Source organism: Cinclus cinclus, chromosome Z (genome assembly GCF_963662255.1).
Source record: "Cinclus cinclus chromosome Z, bCinCin1.1, whole genome shotgun sequence".
Classification (NCBI taxonomy): domain Eukaryota; kingdom Metazoa; phylum Chordata; class Aves; order Passeriformes; family Cinclidae; genus Cinclus; species Cinclus cinclus.
The window spans coordinates 28,337,184-28,360,503 of NC_085084.1; the positions used below are offsets into that span (position 1 = coordinate 28,337,184).

The 23,320-nt window shown below is 36.7% G+C and overlaps 1 protein-coding gene across 1 annotated transcript in view; it reads left to right on the plus strand.

Moving 5' to 3' along the window:
* Positions 1–19,815, plus strand: part of HSD17B4 (hydroxysteroid 17-beta dehydrogenase 4) — a 62,371-nt gene extending 42,556 nt beyond the window's left edge. The window contains exons 19-24 of the mRNA XM_062513279.1: positions 2,077–2,183; positions 2,495–2,581; positions 4,937–5,026; positions 7,624–7,762; positions 17,340–17,467; positions 19,407–19,815. Of these exons, the coding sequence (XP_062369263.1) occupies positions 2,077–2,183; positions 2,495–2,581; positions 4,937–5,026; positions 7,624–7,762; positions 17,340–17,467; positions 19,407–19,496 (641 nt within the window). The 3' untranslated portion in view covers positions 19,497–19,815. The remainder of the gene's footprint in view (positions 1–2,076; positions 2,184–2,494; positions 2,582–4,936; positions 5,027–7,623; positions 7,763–17,339; positions 17,468–19,406) is intronic.
* Positions 19,816–23,320: the final 3,505 nt, after the last annotated feature.

A 23,320-nucleotide genomic window follows, 5' to 3' on the forward strand; every position in this document is an offset into this window, starting at 1 on the left:
ATGTTACAATAATGTGCAGCAATCTGACTACATGGTAACTTTGAGCTTTCAGAACAGTGCCGTTGTACACAAAATATGGTGGTGTTAAAAGTGTGCATACCCAAATATTTAAGGGAAAGAAATGACAGAATGATCAGGCTGGAATACTTACAGTGAGAAAACAGACTCATATTCTTTTAAGCCTGTCTTTCTGTCATGTCTTCTAACCTAATGTGTCAAAATTTCTCTTTCTCACCTGTTCTGCTAGCCTTGTTTTTTCTTCGGTCTCATAATTCCCATCTTTCCCAGCATTGAATCTTCCATGGTTTAACTTCAGCTTGCAACTAATTACCACACAGCCACTTGTTCATTCCTTATCTCTCTCCTCCCTGTTTTTCCCTTCACTTCTCTTTCCTCTCTTATCCCCACTCCTAGTGGGATGGAGAGTAGAGTTGGAGAGGAAAAAAGGTCAAACTTGTGGGTTGATATAAAAACACTTTAATAACTGAAACAAAGTTAAATATTATACCAATAATACTAATGCTGCTGCTACTACTACAAGTAATAATGAAAATGACAAAGAAAAAGTGAGGAGTAAAACCCAAGTGAAAGAAATGTACAACACTTCACTTATCACCTGCTGACTGATGCCCAACCCATCCCCAAGCCATGATCAGTGGCTTCTGGCCAGCTTCCCCCAGTGTATATCCTGGACATGAAGTTCTTTTGTACAGAATGTCCTTTTTGCCAGTTCAAGTCAGCAGTTCCAGTCATGCTCCCTCACAGCTTCTTGTGCACCTGCTTGATGGCAGATCATAGGTCACTGAAGAGTGTTTGGCCTATGTTAGACACTTCTTAGCAACAGCTGAAACATCAGTGTGTTATCAGCACTACTGTCACACTAAATTCAGAGCACAGCACTGTACAACCTACTAGAGAAGAAAATTAATTATAGCCCAGCCAAAGCTAGGATGGAGTTCTTAAGGCTTTTTTTTCCCCTCTGTCTTGATGGTGGCTTCTTTTTACATCTTCCATTTCTCTGCTGGCTAAACTTTCTCCTGTCTCCTCTTTTTGGTTTGTTTCATTTGGCTTTTGGTTTTCCTCCCAGCTGTTGTCCCTTGTGAGAACATTTTGTGCTGTGTAGATGCTATATGAAGTTGTTTAGAGCTCAAGAAAAACAGACTCTGGCAGACAAGAGTAGTGTATGAGTTCTGGGCAAAGCAACTGGTTTCAGTGCCAGAGCTGCACAGATCTGTCTGGATTCCATGGGCTGCTGCAAGTGTGACCAGTTACTGTTTACCTGCCTTGTCAGGTCAGAACAACCTGTTAAAGGAATCAGTATATACAGGCAGCATCTTTATAAATTAGCTGTTGAACTTTAACAAATCTGAGGCCAGTTGTCAAAGGTTTATTTTGTCAGATTTTGACAGTACTGGAAAAAGACACAACTCTAATATAAAGCTTATCCTCTGCCAAGGTTGAGCTACTGTTTCAAAACATAGGAATGTGAGGAAATTTGACAAAAATGTCAATATAAGAAAAAGAGAAAAACACTGCAAATTTTCTTTTCATTTTTTTTTTTTAATTTGTAAATAAAGGTAAATTAATCCTAAACCAGGCGTTGTATTAGAGGACTTTGGCCAATCATGAATAGGAATTCAATACAGGAAGTATCAAAGAGTCTTAGTATTGCCACTTTTTTATTATTACAGTACTTCTTACTCTTAAAGTATATACTTCTATTTTAATGGCATGTCTTGTGGGCTTACGCATGTGTACTAAAACAAATAATCTTCTTTTTAATTTTTGCACCGCTACAGACAGGGACTAATTCTATTTCTGAGTCTCACAGAACAGAGGCAGTGCAAGTGTCACTTGTTTGCTCTACTTTGCCGAAAAGTAGAGAAAATAATTAATAGTTAACAGGCACTTTTTCATTGAGATAAATTAGGATAAAAAGAAAAAGGATTAAGAAAACTAGTGGAGAAGAATATTATTAATAAAGTGTATTAAGTGTAAGTATTAATATGAATATTAATAGAAGCTGCATTTGAGGTCCTAATATTAAAAGTGCTAAAATGTAACCTCTTTAAATAGGATTTGAGAAGCCTATTCTTCATGGACTATGCACCTTTGGGTTTGCTGCTAGGAACGTTTTGAAGCAGTTTGCAAATAATGATGTGAACAGATTCAAGGCAATCAAGGTCTGTGTATTCATTCTTTGCAGTAAATTTTCTTGATATTTCCGCTTTTAGTGCCAAAATAAATCCTCAGTGTGGGGGACGTCTTTCACAATGTCTTAACTGCCAGAATTACTTTTACTTACAGCTGCCTGCATTTTAATGCCTCTGTCTTGTATGTTTACTTAAATATTTAGGCTTTCTACATTGATAGCTGACAATTTTCCTCTTTTCTTTTTATCATTTCAGTGGATTCAGTGTGTTTAAGCTTTGCATTTACATATGACCAACAAATCTTCTCAACCCAACTTCTTTTTTTCTTTTTTTGCTTTTAGGTTCGCTTTGCAAACCCAGTCTATCCGGGGCAAACTTTGCAAACAGAAATGTGGAAGGAAGGAAATAGAATCCATTTTCAGACCAAGGTCAGAACAATCTCTTCATTGTGGTCTTCAGAGAGAGATGTATTGGTTAAAAGACTGGGGATATGAGGGAGAGCAAGAAAGATGACTCATTAAGCAGTACACCAGTGGCAAAGGCTTTGTAAAGAAATGAAGTAAACAGAATGAACTAGTCTTATTTTATGGTGTCATTAGGATTGTAATGGAAGTATCATTATAATCATAGGACCTAATATCCTCATATTAAATGAGAACTCTTTTCATTTTGTTGCATTTTTTGTGTTTGTCCACTGGACTAGATAAAAAAAGCAGTCATCCTCAGGTCATTGTAGTGTACTTGTTTTCTGGAGTTACTCATAATTTAGTGTATTAACCTTTTTTTAAATTTACATTTATTTATCTAAATTGGCTCTTAACAGTTTATGCATGTAAGTGTGCTGCAGATCAGGTTTATCATATATTGAGTTAAACTTAAGCTCCAGATACACAGAGCAACTTCCTACAAATGGAAATTTCATAGCAGTTGAACACAGTAACTACAGTAAAGCAGAGTTTACACTTTTATGAAATCTGGATTTGCTTTATTCTGTTTGCTTTGGCTTGATATTAGCATTTTATGTGGCTATCCTGTAATCCTCATCTCTATATCATAGGGTACGTAGTGGGAGCTAAGGGTAGAAGGGCCAAACGTAAATATTCATCACTTCTGTAGCATCATATGCCATTTCCGCTTTCTTAACCTATGCTTTGATACTGGTATTTGTCAATGTTTACTTTTGCTTATGCAGTGTGAGTTACATTGCTTTGCTGGCCAAAGTATTGCAGCCTCATCTCTGTCAAAATGTAGCCAGCTCTTGATTATTGATTAGGGCAGCAGGTATAGTTGCAGCTGCAGTGAGGATTGGGCAGGCAGAATCAAACAGGGAGAGTCATCATAGTAACAGAGGATTGCTATATTCGTACAGCTTTCTGGGGTATATGTTGAAGGAGGCAAATTTTATTTGCAGACCTGAAGGGCATTAGCAGCTACAGAATTTCAGAATGGCAACAATGTAGGGACTACTGTGTACAAACACTTAATTTCTAATAACTAGTAGTAAGTAAGGTAGTTTGGTACCTCAAGTGAGCTTTGGAGATTACTGTAGCTATATTTAAAAGATACTGTCACCCAGTCCTGACAGAATTTCTAGAATTCGTATGTTTGCTTTTGATGGTTTCCATATACCATGTTAATTGAGTTCATAATATGCTTCAAAGCCCTTCCAAATTTGTAAACATGGCGAGTTGTTCCATTGTGGTTAAAGACAAAATTTTGAATTGTGTTTGGTTTAGTAATATGCTGATATGCTAATATGTAGAGTTTTGGTGAATTTTGCTAACGTTTTTTTCTTCCGCAACTTTGGAGTAATTGATTTTGGATAGAAATTGCAATGTTTAACAGGATTATAATAAACCATCTTAAACAGTTATGAGTTGTGCAGAATTTTGTTACTTATTGCATGAAGAATTTGTGTTAACTAAAGCCATCTTTGTGCTGAAATAAACTGGTTAAATCAAACTACAAGTGAACATTCAACTTGAGAGTGTAGTTTGAATCCATTTTCACCATTACCTGAAGTTCAGTGGCAGCAGGTGACAAGTTAGGCATGATTTGAGTAATAGTTAATGTAGAGCAATAAACTAGGCTGTGATACTTGATATTTGATATTTCTTCAGCTTGGCTATTTATCATACACCTCTATATGCATTTTCAGTGAATCAAATTGCCATCTTCTGTTAGCTGCCGTAGGTCAGTATGGTTTATCACATCCCTCAAAGAGACAATGCCAAATTGAAACCCATTTTCTTCTCTGAATTAACTACTTCAAAAAATTAAACCAGGAGGGAGTTCAGATATTTTCCATCATTCTTTTTGTAATCTTTCTTGTTTGCAATGCTTAAAACGCTGTTTCTAGTGCAAGTTGTGGTATAAGGCATGTGGAGATAGTAAAATTGTCTAAATGGACTCTTGACAACTGAATATCTACCTCAAGGAAAAACATTTTAGAACAATGTCTTTCTAAGAACTATTTATGAAGAAATATTGACAGCAACTTGTAACACTGGAGGTAAATAAGGTTTTTCAGCTGTTTTGTGAATAGAACACCAGCAATATATTTTGTCACAGTTTCTCTAGAGTCAAAGAATTATTTTGCTTGAAGAGCTGTTTGAAAAACATCATAACAACTTGCCTCAAGACTACAGTACATTTATGAGGTTTTTTTTCGCTCTGTAACTTCTATGTTTTCATTTTTCATCTTTTCATCTCTGATTTTTAAATATCTTTTGTGACTTTCTACGAATAAATCACTTCTTTATTGTACTTCCCCCCCAATACAGATCAAGGAGACTGGGGAACTTGCCATTGCAGGGGGCTATGTGGATATGGTACCAGCCTTGGAAAAACCTTCTGCTCGAGAACATCTGATGGTAAGTGGAAGCAATGGAAGTCGTAGCTTGCAAAGAAGCGTAGTTAGGCTTTATTTTGGTGAAAAACACAGGAAAAATACTTAAGTCTCTTATTAATCTTACTTGTAGTATTCAGAAGAGTTATGAGTTCAGAGATGTTAACATGCATGTTGTTTAGCATACAGATGTTAATTGATCTGTTTGAGAGGAAAATTCCAGTTGTTCTGAGATACACAGGATGGCTGATGTTTGATGTGCTTGATGCTAATTGAACTCTCAGGCTAAGAATTGTGCTATATGTTACAAAACAAAGAAGGGAATGTACCAGTGAGGACCACATATTTTGATCACTTGCATAGCTCAAAATAGAAACTATTTCATGTAAATTAGATGTGTACCTGTAGAACAATGATTTTCTTTCACACAAACTCTGTGTAGGATGTGAAAGTGTGTGAACTTCCTCCATTTTTTCAGAGGCATAAGGAGAGTGGCAGGAAGGCATTAGCGTAAGTGAAAATGAGATAATGTACTCACAGAAAAGAAGTTTTGTCATTGAATGATTTTGAAATAAAACTCTGAGATCTGTTTGTACATGTGGTTAGTTCTAGCAAACAATATGCTCTTTATACTGTGTTTATTTTTAAAAATCCCTTGCTTGTATGCATGCATGCCTTAAGCCTTGGGAACTGTACTTGCCACAAAACACAGAATTGTGGATGCAGTAGTAAGGATGGCCTGGGTTCCTAATGTGGTCTAAAAGTTGCTTAAGGCAATGCATAAGGTGTTGCCTTAATATCTTGTTATTTTTTTTCCTATTGATTCCTGCATGCAAACAATGACACTTTAATACTTGGAATTTTATGAAATATTGAGATAGTGACATTCATATAAAGCTTGTGATCACAGAATGGGGAATATTGGGTGATACTTGGGCTTTATCCAAACCAGCATGGACATCAAGGCAAGGGAGGAGATTCTCTACCCTCTTCTCTGCTCTGGTGAGACCTGAAACACTGCATCCAGCTCTGGGGTCCCCAGCACAGGAAGGGCATTGACCTGTTGGAGTAAGTCCAGAGGAAGGACATCAGAAAAATTAGGGGAATTAAGCACCTCTTCCCTGAGAAAAGGCTCAGAAAATGGGGCTTGTTCAGCCTGGAAAAGAGAAGTCTTCAGGGTGACCTGGTTCTGGCCTTTTATTACCTGAAGGGAGATGAAGAGGAGCTTTTTACAAAGGATAAAGGATTTTTTTTTTTTTTGACAGGATAAGTGGGAATGGATTCAAACTAAAAGAAGATTGGTTTATATGAGATGTTAAGAAATTCTTTACTGTGGGGCTGGTGAGGCATTGGAACAGGTTTCTCAGAGAATCTAGCTGCCTCATCCCTGGAAGTATTCAAAGCCAGGCAGCTGAATGGGGTTGGAGCACCTTGATCTAGTGAAAAGTATCCCTGCCCCCAGTAGGGAGGTTAGAACTAGATTATCTTTAGGATTCATTCCAATTCAGGCCATTCTATGATTTATCCAGGAACCTGTTTATTTTTGCTGCTTGTGTTTAATCTTCTGACACATTCTGAATTGTTGGAAGAAGTTCATAAATCAGAACTTTTCTGAACTTCTTAGGGTTTTTTTTTTTTTTTTTTTGTTTTGTTTTTTTTTTTTTTTTGTAACTTGGGCAGAACAGATGTCTTTCTTTAAGCTTACTCTGAGAAATTAGGATACTTTGGCAGAAATTTGCTGACAGGGTCAGACACCCAGCAGGGGAAACCAGCCTGAGTGAAGATTGGCAAATTTAAATGCCATTGGGAACCCTTCTTATGTAAGGGAAAATGTTAGGCTTAACCAAAGAGCTGACAAAACAGCAGCCTGAGTGAGGAGTCTTGTGTTATGCTGTAGAGGTAGATACAGTAAACAACTAAAGTTCTGAGACCTTCTTTGCTCCAGTTCCAGTTAGTGAAAAATGTCACTGAAGTAGCTTCCTAAAGTGTAGTCTTTTATCCAGAAGAAATATTTCTTAAAAGAAAGACAGTGAAAGGCTTGCAAAATAATGTGTTTGAAAAAGTTGGAAATGTAAATGTAGCTAATCCCACTCTTAAACTTTGTCTGCCTTGGAGTTTTGACTGTGTTCATGGTGCAGTATGTTGTCAAAATCTTTCATATCAAGTTAAAATAATGTACTGGTGAAATCTCTTTTTTTTTTTTTTTGTCCTGAAAACTAATATAACATTCATTGTGGCAAAAGTGACAGTGGTTATCCTCCAAAGGAAAAAAAGGGCAAGTTGGAAAGTCTTAGAGCACTAATTAAAAAACATGTCTTAAATTGTAATGGTAAATGACAAAAGCTATAAAAGCAAGATTTGAAATAATGTCAAATGAAAATTTCAAATTAGGCATTTTCTGCTTGAATATACTCTTTAGTGCTGATGGTTGCCAGAGGTGATTATTTTGTGGTAGAGGAAATCTCAATTTCATTTTATAATTCTGCTATATTCTGCTGTAGATAGTTGAAGTATTGGGTGCTGGAAAGTAAACAGAGTTTTAACAGAGTTTCAATTTTAACAGAGTTTCAATTTTAAATTCTTCATACTCTTTTTTTTTTTTTTTTTTTTTTTTTTTTTAAGACTGAAGGGCTGCAGAGTAACCTTGTGTTTGAAGAAATTGGTCGTCGTGTAAAAGAAATGGGAAATGAATTGGTAAAGAAAGTAAATGCCATATTCCAGTGGGACATCACTAAAGATGGAAAAACAGCTATGCAGTGGAGTAAGTTGTATTTATATAATATCCCAATACATTTTTGCTATGAAGTGGGATTGATTATAGTAATTTTAATTAAACTTGATAGCTTAGAACTAATCATAATGTAGTAGATGAATATGCAGTGGGACCTATGGGTCTTAATGCATTCTGGGTGCACAACTGATAGAGGTCAGATAAAGCTGGCAGTTACTACACTTTCTAGGAACATATATCTTTAACTTGCCTATTTAGATGTAGGCATAGTCTGCATCATCCTTTAGAACTTCAGTGCATTTCTATTTACATTTTCCAGATTGGATTGCCACTGCACTTAGGAAAGCATGCTAAATTATTCTTGTAGGAATGTTACAGTAATTAGTCTGCTGGTGATGTACATGCTAACTGATCTAAAACAAATTATTTCCACGGCATTGTTCTTGTCACTTCAGTGGAAATGTAGCCCAGTTTGTTTCCATTTAAAGTTTCTGAGATCAAGGTTTAATGGAGGCATAGTCATGATTTTGCATCATTTGAGCATGGGACTGGTTGATGACAAGAAACTAAAGCCTGTAATAGCAATAGGTCACAGCAGAACTTATTCCTGATTAAATGAATAATAGAATTATGTGAAGTGGTCTGATGGGGGCAAAACTACTTCCTCTAAAACCTTTTTTTCTTAAATTCTCCTTTGGTCTCTTTATAAAGATATGTATTTTTGAAAACAGCCCCAAATATAATTTTATTAATTGGATAGATTTTATTATAATTGGAAAATTTTTTTATTTTTGTTTTTTAGTTGACATGTCTACTGCTCTATTGGTAGAGTGTAGTTTTTCCAAAGAGGAAAAGCTTAGTGAGGTTGTAACTTCCAGGCCTTTTTGTGGAAAAATGCAAGTCTTTGGGTCAGGTCTGTTGCCTAGACTTCTTCTCTTTGCAAGGATGTAGTCAAAGGAGTTTTGTGACAATACAGGTGGAAGGGTGCCCTTTGACAGGCTGTGTGGGGAAACTCACAATAGGTCAGATCAGGTCTGCATTATGTTTTTTTTTGTACACTGTAACTTTCTTTAAACTACTGTTGAGCAATTTAGAAGCCTATAATTTCACTTACTCCTTTTCTAATGTTAACCAGCAGAGATTCTGAGTGGAAAGACTGCTGCTAAGTTTCAGGAAAAATATTGCACATAGATTGATCCAGGATAGTTGTATTCTACTTACCTCTTTTTTTGAGGGATAAAGAGTATTCCCATTTGGATAGAAGTTAATAAATATTCTGAATATACCTGTGTAGATTATCCAAGCTGATTGCCTGTACATCAAAATGAGATACGGGAAATACTGAATAATCCAACTCGGACGTTCTGTCTAAACATTCATTACTGCTCTTAGTCATTTCTACTATCTACATGAAAGTAATTTAAATTCTGGACATGGTTAGAATTTTGAGAAAATACTTACAAAGTTTTGCTTGTGTTCTTGCTTACATTTTTAGATGATAATTAGAAGTGCATTGGTTAAACTCATGAGTGCTTAAAGTGGAAACTTGTGTCTGTTGGACAATCACTCTGTACTCCACATGAGTCCTGTCTATTGTTTCATGTGCAACTAAATTTGATATAAGTGATGAGCACGTTTATAATAATAACTAGAAAACTATTTCAGGTTGATTGATCATTGACTTTAACTTTGGAACTGCTTTACTGATCACCTAAATTCAGTATTATGTATGTCCAGAGAATAGAGGGACAAGTCAATGGAGGAGATATCTGCTGAGAGGTGCCTCAAGATATGAATAAAATTGCTTATTTAGGAAGTTCTGAAACTGCAAACTGCTAAATGCAGAACAAGCACACTTAAAGATACAGCCTGAGCAGTGCCCTTACCTGCTTCATGAGACCATATTTTATTTGAGGGAAAACAGGTGAATGCTTTTGCTATTGTATTCAGATCAAGAGGGTTCTCCTGCTTAAATAAAGTCAAGTCAGCCTTTTGTCCTCTCCTGCTTCTCCTACTGAAGCAGTAGAAGGAAGTTACTGCTCTCTTCCTGTTCATATATCTCTAGCTGAAAGGGATTGAATAGACATAGGTTTTGTTTGTCCTGTTTCCTCTGCTTCTGTTGCAGTGAAAAATTCCTCCACTATGATATGAATTTGGAAAAAAATTAAAGGCCCCTGTGGGATAGAAGCTGGAGGAGCTATTAAGAGATGAAGTGAAACATTTCCAGAATCTTGGAAAAGTTACTGCGAATATTTTTACAGTATGGTCAGTTCCTTAAAGCTTAGGAATTACTTTAGTGTCTGTGATGTAGTAAATATGTAGGGCTGAATTTAAATATCTCAGTGAGCCAGCTAGGTACCTGTAGAAAATGTTGATTACTTTTCCTTTTGGGAGCATTGCAATACTAGTGCTTCCTTTTTATATCACTTTTTAAAAAGAACTTTCTGTATCATCCTATTTCTGTATTTGTTTATGTTTTCAGAATATTTTTATGTGCCTTTAGATTTCAAGTACTTACTGGATGAAGAAAACTCGGTTAGTAATAAAATAGTTAAGCTGCTACAAATCATCTAATTACTAAAGTTTCACATTGTCAATATGAAAATTGTTATGAACTCACTAGCAGAAACTCACTAGCAGAATTTTAGGAGTTATGACAACTGTAGTGTCAACGTTGACAGTTTGTCCTTATGGACCAAGAACCTTCTGGTTTTGGTGTCTATTTAATTCCAATGGTACATTTTTAATGGCAAGGTATATATATGTATCTGCATGATTAAGTTTTTACTTGGGGAATATTTTAAAATGCTTTCCAGGCATTAAAAAGCATACACCCAAACAAACACAAAGCAAAAGACCTTCCAGGGGCAAGGTCTTGAGATTTATAAACAATCGCCAACTTTAATTAATTTTGTGTATTTGCATATGTTACATTATTATCCAATATTCAAGGCATGATCTTGTACTGTCTCATCTACAAGATGCTGGTACAATACATTTTCATTTTCCATGGTAATTGCAAAGTAAGATGGTAGTTTTTGAGTTTACATTCAAAGGAAGCCCTCTTTCTTGCAGTTAGGATATTCTAAATATTACAAAAAGATTCTGACTTTGTGATCTTTGCAAGATCTTTGTATGGTCATCAGCAAGACTTTCATAATGCAGATGAGCAATGACAGCTCAGAATACATAACATTGACAATGCCATTTGCTTACTTGAATGCTTGACTTTTCAGTTGTTAATGTAATGTAAACTTCTGTACACAATTAGAAATTTTAGCCTTTGACAAATTAATTTTTACTTTAAAGATGACAGTATAGTGTTGCCTCTTCTATAGCTTGAATTTACTTCTGTGTCACTATTTAGACTCATTTTCCAAGGTGCTTCAGATTTTAATCTTTCTCAACTCAGTCAGTAGAACTGCACTTCTTTACCACACATTTAAATTTGGCCTGGTGGTTATTAGTTGATCTTCTGTGCACAGGAATTTTAAATAATTTTTGTAAATGTTATGCTGCTAGATTAGATCAATTCTGAACTATCTTTCTACCTTAGAATTCTAAGTAAATTTGCCATTTTGGAGGGTCAATCGTATGATGTACATAGTTACAAGAATGCAAAAAGGAAAACCCAACATTAAAATTAATTCATTATTTGATTCATGTAGCTGAATATTGCATACTATTTCAGTGTGTGGTCAAAATTCTTGACAAGTTATCACTGAAACAACTGGCATGTGAGGAAGAATATTACTTTGGCTGAGTTTTTTGTTTTGTTTTAAGCTGGACTTGATGTTAATTAATTAATTATCTATCATTTTTTAGGTCTCTCTTTGTAAGGCCTTTAAAAACAGTTTCTGGTTCTTTTGGGCTGCCTGGTAGGCCTCTCTCTCTTATTTAATTGGATACATAATTGCTGTGTCTTGTGTTTTAATTTTTTGACTTGTCACTTTTACACAGCTTTGTGCTGTTGTGATAGGGCAGCAGCTGACAGTGCTGGAAACAATCCTGGCCCTGCAGCCCATTGCTGCCTTACTCAGAGATTGTAGCTCCAACACCTTCTGCTGATGTTCTTCAGCCTCTTCACTTCTGGGAAGGAAGCAGATGAGAGAAGGCAGCAGCTGCAGCTCCAGTGCTGTGTCCATCTCTGGGCTCCTCAGTTCAGGAAAGACTTTGAGATGCTGGAGTGTGTTCAGAGAAGGGCAGTGGAGCTGGGAAGGGTCTGGAGCACAAATCCAATAAGGAGTAGCTGTGGGTGCTTGGGGTATTTACCTTGGGGAATAGGAGGCTCAGTGGGGACCTTACCACTCTCTAAAACTTCCTGCAAAGAGGTTGTAACCAAATGAGGGTCAGTCTCTTCTCCCAGGTAAGAAATCACAGGACAGCAAAAATGGACCTCAATGGACCTGGATGTTCATGTTGGACATCAGGAAGAATTTCTTCATGGAAAGAATGGGCTGCCCTGGGAGATGCTGTCGCTATCCCTGAGGTGTTCAAAAAGTTCAAATTCAAAGGTGTGGCACTCAGTGCCATGGTCTAGTTGCCACTGTACTGATCAGTTAAAACTTGGACCCAGTGATCTCAGAGGTCTTTTCCAACATTAATGATTCTCTGATTCTGTGAAATTTGTTCTTGTGTATGCAATCAATCTGGCATTTTTCAAACTTTAAGGAACGAAAAAACTTGCTTTTATTTTTTTAAGGATTTTTTTTTTCATTTATTTATGGTGTTCTAACTCCAACTGTGACCTTCTGATCTCTACTTTATGTCAGGAAAAGAAAGTAAAGTGAAATTTGTGAATTGAATTTGGCTTTTGTTGTTACAGAGAGACTTTGTTATGGAGGCACTAGTATTATAACTAGTACTATGTTTAACCAGCAGTGGCTTTTCCTTTTATGTAGTTCTCTGTGGATGGTGTGAAGCCATGAGAAGGTGTTGTGCAATTGACTCTGCGCTGAGTATGTGAAATTTTGGACGGCTCATCTGCTCTGTAAACAATGTTGAACTGTAACCCTTGACAATTGGCCTTAATTAGTGGTATTTCTGTACAAAAGCAAGGTGTTCTAATTCAAGAGGAGGCTGAAAATCCCTTTAAAAGAGATAAAGCAAGTATCAAAACCTAGGAAATAAGTGTATTGGTACTGAAACTACCTGCACTTTTTTAACAAAATCCTTAATTGATAACCCACCCCAGCTTTTTCCAGTTTGCTTCACTACTAAAGTATGCTTTGCTCTCTCCTATGTATATTTTAGTATATAACAATTGCCTTTTTTTAGGCATTATAAATTTTTTTTTTTTAATTTTTTAGTTTTTAGAGTTTAATTTCAACTTTCTGTAGAGAAAAGGTAATGCAGTTGAGATCTGTTGGCTGATAGTTAATGGCACTCTGGAACAGTACTCAGAAGAGTTTTCCCATCTGTTGCTTTTCTTTATGGTGCTGAAGGCAGAAGATGTTTCTGTTCCTTTCCAGTTCTCAGAAGAACAAAACTTTGTTACGAGAATTGGGAAGAAATTGTTACATGTAGTTGGTTTTGAACAGCTGACAAATTAAGGTGAAATTTGCTCAATGATTTATGAAGCAATATGACTTCAGGCAATGGAGAGTGTGGGATAGTTTTTTTTATTTGCTTAGAGGTTGAGTATTGTATTGCCTTTGCTTACCTACTGTAAAGCAGAATAAAACCTAAACCAAACCATAAAAAAGTCTGTTAAAGTGCAGAAATTTGAAGGAAAACTAGCATTGCGTTCACTTGAACCTCTTGATTCTACTTTTCTGCCAGATGTGTAATACAATATATTCTGGAAGGCATACAGGTGGACATTCTGGTCATTGGAAAGCTAGGATTTTTCTGCTCTGATGCTTGAAACCTGATTCAGCTTATTTCTTTCATTGCTGGTTTATTTGTCTATGAGCTGGTGCTCTAATTTAATCTCAATTTTGTCTTTGCAGTGTTCTAGCTTAGGTATAGGTCAGGAGGGAAGAAAGTGGATTATGTATGTTTCTAATCCTTCTGGTTTTTTTTCCATGCAAAAAAAATTGAATTAGCAAGTTTTTGTGGTAGTTTTTCATTCTTTATAAGGCAGGGAGTTACTTTCCTTCTCTAAAGACTAACATTTGATATATTTTGGATCACTCTTTCTCTATTTTTCCACAGTGGCACCTTTTTGTTTCTTATAACTACTTGTGTTAGGGAGGTTCCCTTCCCTTCCTTTGTTTGTTTTTTTTTGTTTTTTTAACTTAGAATTTCTAGTAAGGATTTACTTGAAGTGAAATTAAAGATTTGAGGTGATCAGGTTGAACTTCGTGCCCAGCAAGGTTGTGGAGCAGATAATCTTGATTGTGATCACTCAGCACATCTGGGAACCAAGTGACCAGCATCAAAGCCAGCATGGGTTTAGGAAAGGCAGGTCCTGCCTGAACAACCTGGTCTCATGACCTGGTGACTCACCTGGTGTATGTGTCTGCCTCAGCAAAGCCTTTGGCACTGTCTCCCACAGTATTCTCCTGGGAAAGCTGGTGGTCTGCAGTTGGACAGGCATTATCTTTGCTGGGTGAAAAACTGGCTGGATTGCCAGGCCTGGGGAGTGGTGGAGCCAGTCATAAGTAGCGCTCCCCAAGGCTCAGTAATGGGGCCAGACCTGCTTAATATCATTGTTGTTGGTCTGGATGAGGGGATTGAATGTCCCCTCAGTCAGTTCACAAATGACTCCGGTTTGTGTGGGAGTGTTGATCTGGTAGGAAAGCTCTGCAGAGGGATCTGGGCAGGCTGAATCAATAGGCCAAGGCTAATTCAATGAGGTTATACAAGGTCAAGAGCCAGGTCCTGCCCTTGGGTCACAACAACCCCAGGCAGTGACACAGGCTGGGCAGAGTGGCTGGAAAGCTGCAATCTGCCCAGTGGAAAAGTATCTGAGGTTTTAAATGTCAACTGGCTGGACATGAGCCAATGTGTGCACAAGCTGCCAAGAAGGCCAGTGGCATCCTCGCCTGTACCAGAAGAAGCCATCATGACCAGGGCAGTGATTGTCTCACTGCACTGGACACTGGTGAGGTCACATCTCAAGTGGGGTGTTCCAGTTTTGGGCCCCTCACAATGAGAGAGACTTTGAGAGGCTGGAGCAAGTCCTGAGAAGGGTGGTGGAGCTGATGCAGGGTCTGGAGTACCAGCCCTGTGAGAAGCAGCTGAGGGAGCTAGGGGTATTTACCCTAGAGAAAAGGGAGACTTTGTTGCTCTGTCCAAGTGCCTGAAAGGAGGCTGTAGTCAGGTGCGGGTTGGCTTCTCCTGCTGCTTCCACAGCCATTGACAGGACAAGAAGAAATCACCTCAGGCTGCACCACAGGAGGTTCATGTTGAACTTCAAGAGAAATTTTTTAACAGAAATGGAGTCACCATCCTTGGAAGTGTTCAAGAAATTACTGGATGTGGCGTTTAATGCTGTGGTCTAGTTGTTAAGATGATCCAGTGATCACTCAAAGGTTGAACTCAATGATCTTGGAGGTCTTTTCCAGATTTAGTAATTCTGTAGTTCTATAAACATGAAATATTTACCTTGGTTATGGGTGCCATGATTATGCATGTTAAAGGTGTGGTTGTGCGGTTAGTATTAATTGTAGATAGTGACTGGTAAATTATGGCCTTGGGATTTGGCTAGGTGGAGAAGGAGAACAAAGACTGTAATAATGTTAGGTAATATCTTAATGTACAACAATATAACAACTGTTAATTATGTACTATATTCAAATTAACCTTAGGGGTCATGAAAACTTTTCTGAGTCACTACATCTATTTAATTGTTTTTGTCATCTGAATTTGACACTGGTGAGACTGATGGATGAGTATTATCAATAAAGTATATAAAAATTACTTTTCAACTAGTACTTAGTAAAGACGGAGAAGTTGTGTCTTGGGAGATGTTATGTCAGGTTTTCAATATCTGGTTCCCTTCTGGAGCAGTGTAGCAATGGTAGAGACAGGAAAAAAATTGTAATGTCAGAAGAGCGAAGTACAAAAAGTGATTTCTAAGGTCCAGAAGTAATTCAAAACAGTTGGTTAGGAATTGCAGGCATCCTAGGCACCATGTCTGTGTTTTGTGAATAAATCTGTTTGGCTTGCTGATCTTGCTGTTCGTCTCAAAGGAAGCAGTTTGGCTACACTGGTATGGTGCTTAGCAATGGCAGCATTTGGACAGAGGTGTATTTTAAAAGCATGTGAACAGTTAGGCTTGGTTAAATTAGTCTGAGAGTTGGTATCCACTCTCAGATTTTGTTTGTGTGTGTAGCTTGCATTTCGTGATTCAGTAGATGATTTTTTTTGATTTCTGTTTTCCTAATAATAGTCTGTACCTGCATAACCTACAGGAGCAGTGTTGAAGGCTCAGGTGTGTTAGACTGTATAGTAGCTGATTTGGGTCACAAGGATGTTATGCAGCCCCTACCCACAAAAGCTAATGTACAGATAATTGATCAGGTGCTCAGTAACCTTTTTTAATTTCTTCCCATATTGCTTGAAGTGATATGCATTACATCTGTTCCAGAAATCATAATTTACCTTGAAATCAATTGGAAAATAATGATCCAATATGCCACTTCTCAGTGAGTGACATTGTATACTTAAGTCCCCTTCTGTTGTAACTGGATAAATATTACTTAAAGCAGATTTCAGAAAATAAAAGACTTAAATAGCTACTCCCTATCTTTATAGCTTCCCTTACCCTCTCAAAAAATTTTTTTGGAAAAAAGTTGCACATAAGGTAGCTTATATAGAAATAAGGCTCCATGGGTAGGAGAGGGCCTTTAAATTTGTCCATGAAGAGCAACCAACTGTCATCCATGATTCTGTTACTTGAGATGCCATGTCCTTACGGGAATATCCACAGGAACAATGTGTGGGATGGGGACATAATGGATCAAGAGGCAAAGGTGTAAAGGAAAAACAGGAATTCACAAAATATGAGAATTACTCAGCAGAGCACAGCCTGTCAAAGTACTCTTCTAAGCAAATGACAAAATACCTGATAGTGTTAGTTTTGTAATAGATTATTTTGGCGGATCATTTGGCGTGGGAAAAGAATGTTCTGAAGCTACAGATACTTGGAGGAACTTTTGTCTTTCCAGAAAGGTAAGACAGATAATTGACAAGGCTTTAAACATTCCTTGCATGAAACAGAATAGGCTATATTATATTGCTTGGGGGACCAGGGAAAACATATAAATATGTTTGAACACCACTACATTTGCCTTGTCTGACTACAGGATGCTGGTTTTGAACTTCAGAGTTTAATTACTAACTTGAACATTTTTGCAGTAAGTACACTAATTAATACCTTGTGCATCGTCAATGTCATTTGAAAATAGTTTTTACCGTTGCTGCAAGAATTTTAAAGTCCTTGCTGTAAGCACCTTCCCTTTTAGTACAGGAATAATTTTTTATTTTCTTTCATTGATGAAGAAGAATTAAACCTCATTTATTTTTCTAAGTGGCTGATAGCTCAAGATTTATGTTTAGACTGGATGCTTTATAATGATAGGTAAGGAAAGTACTGGTTTTACGTCTGAAAATTTTATCTTTATTTTGAAATTTAATTGTCTTTGCTCTTACTTCTCAGCAATTGACTTAAAGAATGGCTCTGGAGCAGTGTATCAAGGACCTGCAAGAAGTTCTGCTGATACTACCTTCACTCTCTCGGACGAGGATTTCATGGATGTGGTACAACAAAAGATCAACCCCCAAAAGGTAAAGCCTGGGTGTCACAGGCATATTCTCTTGTATGTAGGCATATTATTTGCCTTAAGTCAAGCTGTGGTTTGTGACTGTTTGCAGTCTGAAATCCTAAATCCTGGGATGTTTTGGCAGTGGAGACCAGAGTCAGATGAGGTATAAGCACATCAGGATCTTAAACTGAATTAGCCAGAAAGGTGGCATTTATGCCATCTTTATCATCTTGAGACAAAGATGATCACAAAGGGCTGAAGCAAAGCCCTGGTTTTAAGGGGGCCAGGGTCGTGGGTTTAATACCTTTATGACCCATACACTTTAGAGTTGGACTGGATGATCTTTCTGGGTCCCTTCCAACTCAGACTATACTATGATTCTGTGGCATAAAGCCTGGCAGTACAAAGTTAGGAGTTTGTTTGCTTCCTGGTACTTCACAGTATACAATTTGCAAGTTTAGGTTTGTCAGTTTGATCATTCAGGCTGTTTTGCTTGTCATGTTGCAGGCAGTTGATGTTTGTGGCAGTGGTCTGATTTATCACTTGTACTGCAGCAAAGAGAATGTCAAGACAATTCATGCATGTAGATGGTCAGAATTCACCCAAACCAGGATATTTTTCAGGGAAATAGAGATTCAAGGAAGGTCTGTAATCTGGGTTTGCACTTTTAGCTTCTTGGAGTAATCAACTGCTTAAAACTACTAATTTTACTAATAAAATGCCTTGTGTAAAAGTAAATTATACTGTCACAAATTTAGTATGTCAGCTTACAGATTAAAGCTTTAGCAAATGGAAATGTTAATTAAGCTCATCATATATCAAACAGTTCTTTTTCTTTGATCCTGAGCAGAAGTTGTTGGACACTTTGATTGTAAATTGGAGACTAATGATCACAGTGAATGTTTGTTATAAGTCTTAACATATCACATGAGTAAAATCCTTTGTGACTCTCTGTATACCACAGGCATAAAGCATAAACAAACAAGATGTTGATGTGTAATCATCAGAATGCTAAAGAGCAGTGATTGCAATTCAGGAACATAATCTGTGCTTAGGCATTAGTGTTTCCTTTGAGTTTCTGTGAAGTTTTCCATCTAAAGAAGCTCAAAGCATCTATTCAAATTCTTTTCTGCTGGCTTTCTCTATTCTTTATTTGAATGTATTTCAAGCTAATGGAACTATGGGAAAGAACATTTAAAGAACTTTCAAACTGCTTTCAAAATGCAAAGCCATAGCAAAGCAAAACTAGTTCTAAAAAAATACAAGCTAGATTGAAACAGAGTATACAGCTCTTTGAAGTAGGGACAATAAAAAATATACCAGTACTGAAGTGAAAATACTGATTGATTTATGACTTTGCAAATGCAACAAAATCTTTCTTATTTCCTGTTTATTGTAATATGCTATGTATAAAGCCATTGCATTTCTTTGGCCTATGTTTGTAATACATTGTACAAGTTTATGTTTGTATTTGTTACGAATTTGAGTGTGTAGCTTACATTTTCATTAGACCTTTAATTTTTTCTTATATGGCCTTTTAATTCCATTTATTCATTTTTTTATAATGATATATGGGTATCTATAGTTTGAGGGGGTGATGCTGGGAGCTTTATTTTTGTGCCCTGCTGAAGTTCTGCCACCAGATCCTGTGAAGGCATTTGTCTTACACCTGGAGAAGTAGTCTGTGCTATATGTGGAAAGGGAACAGAGGCCACTGAAGTTGCTTTGTATTTATTTTATTTTATTTTTTCCCATGAGTAACAGTTTGGCCTTGTCTGTGGTATAGATAAAAAAATCTGGTTCTGGATGGTATTAGAATTGAATACTTTTTGTTAATAACTGATAACCATTAGGTGTTGTGCACTGAAGGCTTTCTCCTTCTAGCAACTCTTTGGTTTGTGAGTAAACAGTTGAATACATGTTTTTTGTTTTTTTTTTTTCCCCTCTTCTGTTCTTTTCAGGCATTCTTTTCTGGTAAACTTAAAGTGAAGGGGAACATCATGCTGAGCCAGAAACTGGAAATGATCCTGAAAGACTACGCCAAACTCTGAAATACTTGATCATCTACCACAGCGGTGAAGAACTGTAGAAGATAGAAACTCAATTAGTTCAGAACGAATGATTTGCAGGCTAGTTAACATCAATGTACTGATTCATTATATGGCTAATGCACAAGCTGATTTAATTGCTGTAGACAGAAGTTATGAAATGAACATAACTGTTACTATTATCTCTTTTTAGTTTCTCAGCAATGGTAGAGAATCATTCTTTCTGATTGAACATCTTTATCTAAATAAAATGTATTTAGTTCTTACAAAGAAGCATATATTTCTATGTTAATTCTGAAGAAAATTAAACCAATAGACTTCTTCAATATCTCCTTATATGCGTTTGTCAGTCTTCATTCATGTTTTCTTAGATTTAGCTTCTATGAGTCTGTCTGGTTTATTATTAAAACTAATGTCTTTTGTCTCAAGCTCTCACGAATCTATGAAAATAACTGGAAGATGGAAGTAAATTCCATTTATTTGCATCTTGTCATTATGTGGGGTTTATTCTGCACCAGAAAAAACCTCTTGGAACTTTGGAACACATACTGATTAGCCATTTTCATATGTTACTCTCATAAATTACTTACAAAGTGGTTAATGTTAATTCTTTAGGGAAAACTTTTACATATGAGAGGCATTAACACCAAAGGCTGTCACTAGAGCCAAACTGTTCTTCATGTAGATTCATTCTCATGAGGGGCAGCATCATGGCAGGCAGCAGGGAAAGAAGGAAGTAAATTCCTCATTTTGAACCTATGCCAGAATTGAGTTAGCTGCTGTGGTGATATGTTTTCCTAAAGAAAGTATGCTCTTAATCACTGATTGTCACATGAACACCTGGAAATTTGATTTCATCCAAGTGTCCAACATTTTTGTGCTCAATTATCTATCTTTCACCTTCTGACGTGTTCTGTGATGTTACTTTTTGAAGATGGAAGAATGCATGCCATCTGAGGGCTTTCTTCTTGATCAGAGGAGATCTTATTTTAGATGATGGAATTTCGTGGTTTTTTGTCCCAAAACTGGAAGGTACTTCTATTCCATGACTTTGTGAGTAGACTGTAGCCATTAAAGAACCTTGTAGGGCTGCAGATGAGCTTGAGAGCTTGAGAATAAATTGTACATGTTCTAATGCTAATACTCATATTCTCAACAAATTTATTTGCTCACAGCTGTACTATTAACCATGCTTTGGTTCAGGCAGAGAAACATGAATCTTAAGTATGCCAACAATTTTCTCGTGTAATTCACGTCATGAATAGATGGGAAACTTGAACAAGTAAGAAGTTTGCCCTCTTAAAAAGACCATCAAGTAGAAATTATTGAAGAAATGTCCTTTTACGACTTACTGTTTACTTTTTCCAAAGCAGTTATTTTCATATTTTCATATATAATAGGACTTAATGATTGCCTATGCATACTGCCCAGCTTCTATTTATTGAGCAGGTTTGTGTCAAATAGGTAGAGGTATCTTCTATTAGTTTCTCTCCAGAAACTGTATGAGAGAGCTTCATTCCAGCTTTGTAATTTTATTCATGTACCTGGTACACCGAATCCTCCATTTTTTTACATATATCTTTCCTGCCTATAAATCTATATATACTGCCAAGAAAAAATGTGTATTAAGAAAAAAGGAACTGTAACTAACTAACTGTGAGACTAGGAAAGCAATTATCAATACATCCATATAAGAATGGATGATATTTGTGGTAAGTTAGGTGGTCTTGATAATTCACAGCAGGTGTTCTTTTTTTTCTCAACTCCATAAATAGCCTGAAATCTGAAAGTACTGCTTCACAGTGAGGGAACAGACTGCTAGTAATTAGTTCCTCTACTAAGTTAAATAGTTCCTCTATTTAACTGAGAATCAGAAATTGGTGGGGGAAATTGTTATTATTGAAATCTGTTGTGATTTAGCAGGTTGGAGGCTATTAAAGAACATAATTTTACTAAATGTTTTGCTGTGTGTTGGTTGAGGATGAAAAAATAACCCATTTATAGCTACTCTTGTGATTTCTACCTGCATAGTTTCAGCTGGACACAAAATCTTCACTCTGGCTTCAGCTTTCTCCCACCCAGTGAATTGGCCATAGATGTTAGCATTGAGTGGAACAGAAAGTCCTTTTCTTCCTTTTGCCTCCCAAACCCAGGCTACCTGGGCAAACCTCTCAGTATTGTGATAGAGCATAACTCAGGTGTTTTAATTCTTTAATTATTTTCTGTTTTATGGCTTCAATAGCCATTGTTGATTATTTTGGCATGTTGATTTTATTTCCAATGTATTTACCCTAAGAAAGTTCTAGTTAGCTGATGCCAATTAGTAACTTGACCTGCATACTGTTGAAGGTAAGGTCAGTTTACTGTGTTGAATATATAAATGATGTGGTTTAGCAGTTTAAGCTTTTGTTTTGTTCCTAGTACTTGGAAACCTCCTGTTTATGGTTGCTAGCTTTTAGGAGTAATATTCTTAAGAACAAGTAGTAAACGCAGTATTTTTACAAGAATCCATGGACAGGAATGTTAGCCAGTTTGGAAGCTGGTTTTTTGAATGTGAATGATTCTCAGCTTTTATCTGGAACAGTCTTCTTATTTCAGGGTACTGTGTTTCAAACCTGTCCATGTCTCTCTTGTCTGGAGTGGTTTTGGAGACCTTTCTTGTCATACACCTGCAGCAATACCTGTGTAGTGGCAGGTCCTAACGACACACAACAACAAAACATCCTATTCTTTCAGGGTAGATTGGATTGCAAAGCCATATTTGTTTACCAAGGAGCTTGGGTAACTCTTCAGTGACACTGCAAAATTTAGTAGAAAATAAGGAGGCTTTTGCAAGCATTTTAGCAGTAAGATTCTTAGCAGTGCATATATAATCTCTTCAATGTAGAGTAGAAGATTGTCAGTCTTTAGTTACCATATGTGCCTTACAGTGTTTTGATTAATAGTGTAAAAGGTGACATCTGGCCATGAATGTAAAGTCTGGACATCAGATTTCATGACATTGAGATAAGAATACAGTTGTTCATCTTTCTGGAATAACTGCATAACTTCTACACATGGCACAGTATCATTTTATTTCTCTTTCTCCTTTTCTTTACATTCATTACAGTCTTCCTGCTGGCTCTCAATTCTCCAACAGGAAGTACTTTACTTGCAAAAACTAAATTGTGGTTCCACTGACAAATGTTCTCTTCAGTCATTTATGGGCTTTCTAATTAAAGGAGGGAAGCTCCTTTAAGTGAAAATGGATGGGGAAAGTTTGTGCTTTCTAGTTAGTGGAATTGTTCTTAATTAGTTTATTTCAGAGGAGTTCAAAACACCTTCCAGCTATCATCAATAATTACAGTCAACAGCTCTTTCAAAGTTGACAAGTACATTCATCAGAGAATATTAAAATGAGTAGAAGTGGGGAGGAGCAGAGGTGTGAGAGAGTGGTAGACTTGAGCAGCTTCAGGCAGGGGAACTTGGATGCTGTCTCCTCTAAGGTTTATTCCCATCCCCCTTTGAGGAGCTCGCTCCTAGTGGTTATTTGTATTGTAGTTCATTGGGCAACATTCCCTGTAAAAGGTTCTTCATCACTCAGGAGTCACTTTGTTAAATTAAAAAGCTTTATGAAATGGAAGGATTCAGTAATATGATAAATGAAGTATTATAAGTTGGATAAACAGGCATTTTAAAATAGCTTAATATACTTTAAAAAAAAAGGCTCTCCAATATGCAAAAGGTTGTTTCGATGCAATATACCCTAGCAGAGATTAATGTTTCTGAAGTTATGTCTTCTATTTCCTTCCACAACCCTTGGGCGCAAAGCAGCATTCAGAAGGTGA